The sequence below is a fragment of the Moschus berezovskii genome, chromosome 20 (assembly GCF_049115385.1).
Source record: "Moschus berezovskii isolate FMDL1 chromosome 20, NW_MosBer_1.0, whole genome shotgun sequence".
NCBI lineage: Eukaryota > Metazoa > Chordata > Mammalia > Artiodactyla > Moschidae > Moschus > Moschus berezovskii.
The window spans coordinates 68,059,347-68,069,769 of NC_142479.1; the positions used below are offsets into that span (position 1 = coordinate 68,059,347).

Genomic DNA, 10,423 nt, shown 5'->3' on the forward strand with positions numbered 1-10,423 from the left:
TTGCACTGGGCCCTGCAAACAGCTGACTGTGTCCAGACAAGGCTTAGTCAATGCTTGATCACACGGGATGGGACGGCCCGTGCCAGCCACAGGAAACGGGCTCTCGTGACAAAGAGGAGGACTTTCTCAGAAAATCTAGATGGAATTTCACCGAGACTGGTGTGGCTGTCTGGGCAGTACTGATTTAGAGAAGGGGTGATGGGCCCATCAACCACAGGCAAGGAATGGGAAGGGCGTCATCTTCACAAGGAACAGAAACTGAAACTGCACATTCAAATGTGCTGCGTGAGAATGACTTTCAACAAGGTTTCGGCATCCTTATCTCACGTCCCAAGGCCCCAGCTTCCCTCATTTTCTGACTGAGAATAGCTCTAGGAGGCTGACAGAGGAAGCAGAAAAGTGCCAAGAAAAGCAGAAAAGGGAAACAGTGAGTGGAACTGGGTGAGGAGGTGCCAGGCTCTGGAGGAGCCTGGAGAGATCACCGGGGGACCGGGCCATGCGGCTGCTGGTGGCTCTGCTGCTTCTCTGCGTCCCAGGTGAGCGGGGCTGGGGGAGTTCATGCGGGCGAGTCACGGTGAGAAACGGCGTGAGCAAAGGGTGGTGATGGGAAGGAGAAGCAGAAGGAAACGGCGAGATGTGCCCGTAGAAACCCCAGTTCAGCGTATTTGCTCCCTGGGAAAGGAGGAGTGTGAGACGTAAAGCTTGCTCCCCACACAGACAGTACGTGCTGAGCCCTAAGTTTATATCTGGCCACTTGAGTCGTTATCCCCAGCATGATTAAAACCAGGAATGTCGTCCTGATACACCAGAGAGAAGGGCAGGGGGAGCAGAGAACTAACACTAATTGGACAAATCAACTAGACAAGATTTTCTCCTGTTACTTAATCCAGTCCTTAATTCTTATTAAAACAAGAGACTGTAGGGTGGAAGGGAGGCTGAAAAGGAGGAGATATATGTAGACATGTAATGGATTCATGTTGCTGTACAGCAGAAACTAACAACATTGTAAAAAATTTTTAAAAAATAATAAATATATAAAATTAATTGTATTATTTATGCATTAATTAATAAATATTATTTATTGTATTAAATAAATAATATAAATAATAAATACATTTAGAAAAAGAGAGGCAAACTCATAGAGGTGCAGATAATTTATTCTAAATCAGTTCATAAAGACACACAAACCCAAGGGACTTCTCTGGAGGTCCAGTGGCTAAGACTGTGTTCTCTCAATGAAAGGAGCCCGGGTTCCATCCCCGGTCAGGGAACTAGATCCTACGTGCTGCAACTAAAGATCCTGCATGCTGCAAGTAAGACCCAGCACAGCAAAATAAGTAGATAAATATGTTTGTGTATATCTATATCTATATATATACACACACATATATAAAAGACATAGTCAAGATTCAAACTAAATACTTTTATATCCAAGGGCATCTGTCTTTTTAATTGTACAATGTCAGTTACTTCTAAGTCCCCTAGTGAATATTCCTTTGTGTATGGAGGCCTTGACTCACTGTGGGCCCAGTGCCTCTCTGGGAGTCTGGGCTGGCCCCAGGTGGGGGCGCGTGGGGCAGGGCGGGGATGTTCTTGCTTTGTGGGCCCTTGGAAAGTAAGACTGCTGGGAATGTGGTCATCCTGGTCTGAGAGAAAAAGTCAAGGTTTCTTTTTGAGGCTCTGAGGGGCAGGGAGCTTGCTCTAGGGGGTGCTGGGGGAGCCGCTCACGCTGGCTCGGGGTCAGGGTCTGGAGGAGCATCAGAGGGCAGGGAGGTTCTAGGACGTTCCCTCACGTTTTCCCTCCACATCTGAGGAAGTGGGGCCCCAGATCTTGAAGGGTGGGGCCCAGGCAACTGAAAGAGTCAAATGTCAAGAGTCCAAGCCAGAAGTCGCTCTCCTCCCACGCCCCGTTCCTCCCCTCCCTCCTATCCTCGTGGTCAGAATCAGACAGAACAGCGCCTGCAGAGCCCAGCAGCAGATGCACCGAGAAGGCTCAGCGAGGCTGCCCCCCGCTCGCTTTGAGTCCCAAGCCTCAATGTGGAGGTCTTCCAGCTGGGGCATTTTGCCCCCTCCAGCAAAGTTGCTGGACCTCAGCACTGCTGACATGGGGGGTGCATCGCTGTGTGTGGTGGGGGAGTGCCTTGTGCACTGAGACATGTTTAGCAGCATCCCTGGCCTCTGCCCACTGGATGGCAGTAGCAATTCACACCCTCTCTCTCCCCATCCCCCCGCCCTGCAATGGTGACCCTCAAAAATGTCTTCAAACATTGCCAGGTATCTCCCGAGGGGACTATTGCTGCTGCTTGGGAACCACTGCACTAGGGAATGTTGGTGGGAGAAGTAGACAGCGTTCCGTTGCAGAATATAGGTCAGTTGGCCACATGGACTTGCTGGGAAATAAAGTGTCCAAATTCAAGGTATTAAAGGTGAAGAAGTGGGAATTCCTTGGCGGTCCAGTGGTTAGGACTCGGCATTTTTCCTGCTGAGGGCCCTGGTTTCAATTCCTGGGGCAGGGTAGGGGACTAAGCTGCTGCAAGCTGGGCAGCTCAGCCAAAAATTTTTTTTTAATGAAGAAGCAAAAAATGTATTTTTTATGTTAAATTGAACATTAAACAAAAGCAAAAGGCTCCCAATCTGTAGTGAGAGTATATTGCCTGAATGGTTGGTTGGATGGCTGGATAGACAGACAGATAAGTGATCAGTAAGTAGACTATTTGGGCTTCCCTGCTGGCTCAGATGGTAAAAAACCTGCCTGCAATGACAGAGACCCGGGTTTGATCCCTGGATCAGAAAGATCCCTTGGAGAAGGAAATGGCAACCCACTCCAGTATTCTTGCCTGGAGAATCCCATGGACAGAGGAGCCTGGCGGGCTATGTACTCCATGGGGGTGCAAAGAGCTGGACACGACTGAGCGACTAAACAACAACAATCATCAGAGTCCTGGCCTCCTTCACACGTTTGTTAGTCAGTTTGTTAGCTTGTTAGTCGCAAAGAGTCAGACACAACTGAAGCGACTAACACACACACACACACACAAGAATATTACATACACAATTCTTTCTCAGATGTCTGGCACTTTGCCAAAACCATTTCTTGCCCGACCTTCACACTGGGTTAACCTGGTGCCTCCTTGGCTTCTGACCCCTCCTTCCTCTGGCTTCAGGGTGACTTCCAGGCTCCCAGAGGACCTGACCCCCCAGGCTCCTCTGGCCCAGGCTCTTTAGGATGAAGACAAGACTGATTGTGTCTTCCAGGCTCTTTGTCCCTGAGTGGCCCCAGTACCGTGACGGGAACCGTGGGGGACTCCCTGAGCGTGCAGTGTCGCTACGAGGAGGAATACAGATCATTTCACAAATACTGGTGCAAACAGCCGTGCTTCCCGCTTTGGCAGCCCTCTGTGCAGACCAGTGGGTCCGAAGTGCAGGTGAAGAGCGGCCGGGTGTCGATCACGGACCATCCGGAGGATCTCGCCTTCACAGTGACTTTGGAAAGCCTCACTGCAGACGATGCAGGGAAATACAGGTGTGGGGTTGCGACGATTCTGAAGGAAGAAGGACTCCTCGGCTTCCTGCCTGATCCCTTTTTCCAGGTTCAAGTGATTGTCTCCCCAGGTAAGACCCTCCTTTTCTCTGGTACTGGTGGTGAAAGAATCTGAGCTCAGCTCTGCAGGGGCGTCCCAGGAAATCTCAGCCCAGGGGAGAGGAACTGGGCCTGGTGTTGTGTGCCAGAGCTTCAGGGCCAAGTGTGTCGCGTGCATGTGAGTGTGTGTCCTGTGTGTGAGAGTGTGAGTGTGTAAGCGGGTGTGAGAGTGAGGGGGACACCCGGGTTCCTGCTACCACACCGGGCCCTAACAGTGTCTGCGGGCCTCGGGGACTCTGAGGCTGTAGCGGGGGAGGGGCCTGCTGTTATCCCGGATCCATCAGGACTAAGGGGCTCTTGCCGTCTCCCTGTACTCACGGGGCACAGTGTGTGTGGGTGGGGGTGGGGCGGGGCATCCACTCCAAAAGACTCTCTTCTCACTCTCCCCTGGCTTCCGCTGGCAGAACTGGGGCCTCTCAACAACCCAGATCCTCATCCAGGAGCCCTGAGTGGCCCAGGCTCAGAGATGGCCGAGCCTGCCAGGCTCACCCCTCTGACTGCGTGATCCCGAAGGGCAAGCCCCAGCCCCAACTCCTCCTCTGGGCCTTTCCTCGGCCTCTGACCGCTCTGCTGACCCAGGGAAAACCCATTTCCCAGAGGTACCAGGAACTGGGTTGGGGGCCCAGGGGAGTGGTTGGTAGGCATGGGAAAGCCCGAGAGGGAGCCCCCAAGCCTCTGGCCCCTGTCTCGGCCTTAGGAAGCGTCACTACGAGCAAAGCTAGTGGAGGTGAAGGAATTCCAGTTGCTGTTTCAAATCCTAAAAGATGAGGCTGTGAAAGTGCTGCACTCGTCATGCTGTGCGCATGGCCTGTGCTGTGCGTCAGTGCTGTGTCTCTGCCGTCTGGCATGCTCTCTGTCCCCTCAGCCTCCCTCTGCTTCTGCTCCTTTCCCTTCTGGACTCTGAACAAGAAGGTTCAGAGTCATGGGCAGGAGGGAGCCCACAAACCCCTGGACCGGACAAGGTGGAAGTAGGCTGGGGGACCACTAACAGAATATTTTTAAAATATTTACTTACTTATTCAAGGGTGTGCTGGATCTTCATTGCTGCACACGGGCTTTCCCCACGTGTGGCGAGCGGGTGCATCCCTCCAGCTCTAGTGCACAGGCTTCTCCTGGCAGTGGCTTCTCTGGTTGCTGAGCACAGGCTCTAGGACACTCAGGCTTCAGTAGCTTCCGCTCTACTGTCTTCTGCCAGGTAGTATGTAGATGCACTGGCTAGGGGGTGGGACCTGAGGTCCATCTCTTGTGCTGACCTTCATGTGCTCCTGTTTTCAACGAGGCGAGGAAAAGGAAAATGCTTAATGCTAGAGGCAATGACGCTGGTCCTGGTTGTGTCCACCTGCATGCAGAACAGGTTGGGATGGAGCTGGGTGGAGATACTCCTATACGCTGGTCAGGCCTGGGTCTGAGCATGAGGAGGTGATGGTCCCAGAACACCTGTCCTGCCCCTTCTGTGGGTTCCCTCTCCTCTGTGGACTGGGAACCATGCAGGTGACAGGCAACTGGCTGGGGAGAGTCGTGGACAGGACACCGTTCTTCACCCTCCACTGCTCGTCACTCCACCCTCCGTCACAGCCTCCAGTAGCAGCAACTCTACACAGACTTCTGGATCACTCAGCCAGCAGCAAGGGTAAGGTGCATGCCTCCTGGTGTCCTCTGACATCTTCACGGCTTCTTCCCTAGGGTAGGGCTTCCTAGACACAGGCTTTCTTACTGAGTCACCAGTCAACAAACATTTAACTTACTTGCTGTGTGCCAGGAACTGATCCAAAGGCTAGGAACATGGCTGTGAACTAACGGGCAAGGTTGTGCTTTCATGGAAGTTTCTTTCAAATGGGTAGATTTTAGACGATGGCAAGATCGATAAGAAGATAGATGGATGATAGATAGATAGGTAGATATGGATGATCGATAGATACGAAGATACACACACACAGAGGAGTAGATAGAGCGCAGTTGATAGAAAGGAAGGATAGCTAGATATGGCTGATGGATGGATGGATGGACGGACAGACGGATGGATGGATGGATGGACAGATGGATGGACGGAGGGATGGACAGACAGATGGATGGATGGACAGACAAATAGATGGATGGGTGGGTGGGTGGATGGACAGATGGATGCACGGATGGATGGGTGGATAGACGGATGAATGGGTGGATGGATGGATAGATGGATGGATGGACAGACGGATGGACGGATGGATGGATGGGTGGATGGATGGATGGCTAGATGGATGGATGGACAGATGGATGGGTGGTGGATGGATGGATGGTGGATGGATGGATGGTGGATGGATGGATGCTGGATGGGTGGGTGGATGGGTGGATGGATGGACAGACGGATGGACAGATGGATGGATGGACAGATGGATAGATGGGTGGGTGGATGGATGGATGGATAGATGGACGGATGGATGGACGGATGGATGGATGGGTGGATGGATGGATGGATGGGTGGGTGGGTGGATTGGTGGATGGATGGACAGACGGATGGACAGATGGATGGATGGCTAGGTGGATGGATGGACAGATGGATGGATGGGTGGATGGATGGACGGGTGGGTGGATGGGTGGATGGATGGACAGATGGATGGATGGCTAGGTGGATGGGTGGACTGGTGGGTGGATGGGTGGATGGATGGATGGGTGGGTGGATGGGTAGATGGATGGATGATACCTATCTAGATGACTATAGATAGATATGATGGATGACTGATAGATCCATACAGAGCATAGTTGGTAGAGATGGGGATATGTGGCAGGAAGGGTGGATATATGATAGATAATAGAGGTGGGTGGAGAGGTGATAGATAATAGAGGAAACGTCAGTTAACGGCGATCACTGTGAAGAGAAAGAAGCGGGTGTGTAAGGATAGGGTGAGAGCTCTGTGGGAAGATGACGGGGCATGATGAAGGCTACCAAGGTGCTCAGTGAAAACAAATGGCCAAGACATTGTCTTAGTTTAGGTTTGTTCAAACTCGATCCTAAGACACGTTTTGGCGAGCTGATCCCAGGAATAATGGTGAGGGAACAGGGAAGCAGGGAACGCCAGTGAAGGAGACATCCGTGAAAGAGGTGTCACCAGAGCAACGGGGCTCACGCCCCCTCAGAGAGCCTCTGTGGGGCGTCCCCTGGGACGGGACAGTCCCACAGCGTGGTGGGAAGCCGGGGTGGTGGGCCACACACACTGGTCCTCATGGTGGGAGAAGACGGAGAGGCTGGCGGTTTGCATACAGAGCGGTGAGGGACGGCCTCTCAGAAAAAGTGATGCTTGAGCAGAAACCTGAAGGAAGCAGGAGACCCCACCAAGAAGGAGCCTGGAGGAGTGTCCAGGCAGAGGACTCTATAGCACGTCTGGCCTGCTTGGTACAGGAAGCCGTGCACACCCCAAAAACCAGAGCTTGCCCTCAAGCCAAGGATGTGGGAAACCACTGATGGGCTCAGTTCTGTCCAAGCGGCCAGGAGCTCATGTGGGCAAAGAGGGTACGAGGGGGGGTACCAACAGTGTTGGCCACAGGAGCCCAGTGTAATCTTGCAGGTGACCCTGGAGGGCCACCTTAGGCTGGGAGCCAGGCGGAGGGTCGGGGAGGTGGAGCGATTAAGCAGAGATGAGGAGAGGACGCAGCATTTGTGAGGAGCTGGAGTGAGGGCAGGTCCTGGGACCCGGAGGTGAGAGAACTGGCCATCAGCTGAGCTTGGAGTTGAGATCGTTGTGATTACGGAACCATTTAGGCAGAACAGATGCTCTCCCACGCGGATGTTACGGATGAGTGGGGAAGCCCGGTGGTCCAGTGGCTGAGACTCCATGCTCCCAACGCAGGTGGCCCAGGTTCAATCCCTGGTCAGGGAACTAGGATTCTACTTGCCACAACTAAAGATTCTGCATACCGCTACTGAGACCCAGTGCAGCCAAACGAATAAATATTTTTTAAAAGTTTGAATGAAGTGTTGAATTTGAGTGAGGAGGGTGATGAGGGGACACTTCATCCTCCAAAGTGGTCCCAGCAGAGCTGAGTTCCTGGGAGCTGATGACCGAGGGGCCAGTGCGTGGGCTCCGAAGGCCAAGGTTCCTGCGTCTCTCTTCCTCTCTGTCCCTCCCGCGTCTGCTGGGTCCTGACTCTCAAGCGTGATTCCCCAGCTGAAGGACAGGCATCTGTGGCTCTCACCGTGGGGCTGTCTAGCCTCAATACCAACCAGACTTGACCTGGATTTTGGGATTTGAGGCCACGGGACCCGAGTGCAGAGGAAGATGGGGGATGGGCCTCCTGTTGAAGCAGGAACTCACCACCGGTCACCACATCCTCCTACAGGTCCCTGCTGGGCAGTGCCCACTTCCTGCTCCTGGTCTTCCTGAAGGTGCCCCTGCTCCTGGGCATGCTCGGTGCCGTCCTCTGGGTCAACAGGCCTCAGTGGGCAGTTTGTGGGGGGACAGAACCGGTCTGACCAAGACAACCCGCAGCCCTGTCCCCCCGCCATCAATATCCTGTCAAGAGACACAGCCACCCAGCCTAGAGGAGAACTTCTGACCTTGAACTTCATGTCACTTTTCACCTTATAGCCAGAGACTTGATAAAAAAAGGAAAAAATACTTTAAAATTTCAATGAGATATATCACATATACAAGTGTCTATTTGATGTTTACCTGCCTGGTGCTTGGCTGGGGGGAACCGGGGAGAGTATTTCACAAGGGCACCCAGAACCCCTCATTCCTTAGGAGGGAGCCCCAGGCACAGCACCACTGCTCATCAGGGGACCCCGGGGCCTGATTTTCTGCCGTCTCGTCCACCTGCTTTCCCCCAAGTGTACATTCTCAACTCTTCTTCATTCACTCGCCAAATACAAAGAGCCTGGCATGTTTCTAGGTGTCGGGGAGGGAGCAATCTTTAAAACATGAGTATATATTCTGCTGCTGCTGCTAAGTCACATCAGTCGTGTCCGACTCTGTGCGACCCCATAGACGGCAGCCCACCAGGCTCTGCCATCCCTGGGATTCTCTAGGCAAGAACACTGGAGTGGGTTGCCATTTCCTTCTCCAATGCATGAGAGTGAAAAGGGAAAGTGAAGTCGCTCAGTGGTGTGCGACTCTTCGTGACCCCATGGACTGCAGCCTACCAGGCTCTTCTGTCCATGGGGTTCTCCAGGCAAGAGTACTGGACTGGGTTGCCATTGCCTTCTCCTGTATATATTCTAATGGGAGTTTAAAAAAATAATAAAGATATAACACTGGTTTATAATAAGCATTGTGGGGACTTCTCTGGTGGTCCAGTGGTTAAGACTTCGCCTTTCAATACAGGGAGTGTGGATTCGATCCCTGGTCAGGGAACTAGGATTCCGTATGCCTCATGGCCAAAAAACCAAAACATAAACAACAGAAGCAATGTTGTAACAAATTCAATAAGCACTTTAAAAATGGTTCACATAAAAAACTAAGCCTTATAGAGAAAAAAACAGACCATAATTCAGAGGGTGGGATGACAGGAGGGCAGAGACGACCTCTCAGATGAGAGCTTCCGGCTGGTGACGGGGGGAAGGTGGACGGTTTGAACAGAGGCAAAGGCTTGGGTCAAGAAGGAGCAGGGCCTGTGAAGACCCTCTCTCTCCAGTTGGGTGACCCCCTCTAAGTCAGCCAGCCTCACAGTTTCCATGAAATAGAGCCTCTTGCTCTCTGGGAGGTGGGAGCTCCGGTAGAGGTGCAGTTTACCTCATTGGGACCCATCCCCCGTGTCTGAGCCACAGGTCAGTCGGAAGGCTTGCTGGGTGGATGAAAGCTTGCAGCATCTCTATTTCCTGACCTCAAGGGCAAAAATAGAAGGTAACCACTTGGGCTTCCCAGGTGGTGATAGTGGTAAAGAACCCGCCTGCAATGCAGGAGGCATAAGAGATGCAGATTCGATCCCTGGGTCGGGAAGATCCCCTGGAGGAGGGCAGGCAATCCAGTCCAGTATTCTGGTCTGGAGAATCCCATGGAGAGAGGAGCCTGGTGGGCTACAGTCCACGGCGTTGCAAAGAGTCGGACACGACTGAGGCAAGTCGGCACACACCAGGACATACGTGTGGCAGTTCTTCAGCCCACCACCATATGGTGCTAATGACCTCTTGCAGAGCGTCACTCCTTCAAGGACGTGCGAACAATTCTACTCTAATGGGAGTGCCTCTCAGCTGCTGAATCTGATCCTGGCCGCCGTGAGTATCAGAACAAGACCGTTGCATCCTGACAGTCGTTCCTCTCCAGGCTGAGTCCTACAGCCCCTTCCCTGTCATCAGCCTGAGCTGTCTGAGTAAGGGTCACCTTCCCACCCTGGGACCAACCAGACATGGACCCAGACATCCAGGGGTTCCAGGGCCAGGGCTCAAGGTGCAACCAGGGGTCTGGGGCCCAGTGGGTAGTTCGGACTGGAGTTGATCAAGGTCCTAAAGACCCGTTCCCCAGGGAGGGGATAGACCCAGATAAGAAAGATAAAGACACATCTGATTCCAGTCCAGGACTTCAGCTTCCCTGAACAGCAGCTCCCTAACTGCTCTTCTGGATTTCTTCCTCTCTGGGAGGAGTGAAGAGACCCAGCGCCCCCTGCTGGACATGTCTGCTCGCTTGGAACTCGAAGTGCTGAAGACCGTCGGTTTCCTTGTATTGCCTGTGAGTGAGGGAAGCTGCTATTCCTATCAAACCACCAGTAGATGTGTAAGTGAGCAGGACCCTATGGGGCCTTCCCAGGGTGGGTGTGTGTGTGGGGTGGTCAGGCCTTCCCCCTTATCCTCTGCTTTAGCTCCTCTCTGAAGTA

The 10,423-nt window shown here is 52.9% G+C and overlaps 1 protein-coding gene across 2 annotated transcripts; it reads left to right on the forward strand.

The window, feature by feature from the left end:
• The first annotated feature begins 297 nt into the window (after positions 1-297).
• LOC129544753 (protein CD300H-like) lies at positions 298-8,881 on the forward strand. 2 transcript variants are annotated; one of them, XM_088829367.1, is made up of 4 exons: positions 298-536; positions 3,256-3,612; positions 5,216-5,270; positions 7,955-8,881. In XM_088829367.1, the coding sequence occupies exons 1-4, from the start codon at positions 497-499 to the stop codon at positions 8,085-8,087; spliced, it is 585 nt and encodes a 194-aa protein (XP_088685493.1). In that variant the 5' UTR covers positions 298-496; the 3' UTR covers positions 8,088-8,881. The 2 variants fall into 2 exon arrangements, with proteins under 2 accessions (XP_088685493.1, XP_055264641.2); XM_055408666.2 differs by having other exon boundaries at positions 311-536; positions 5,132-5,270.
• Positions 8,882-10,423: the final 1,542 nt, after the last annotated feature.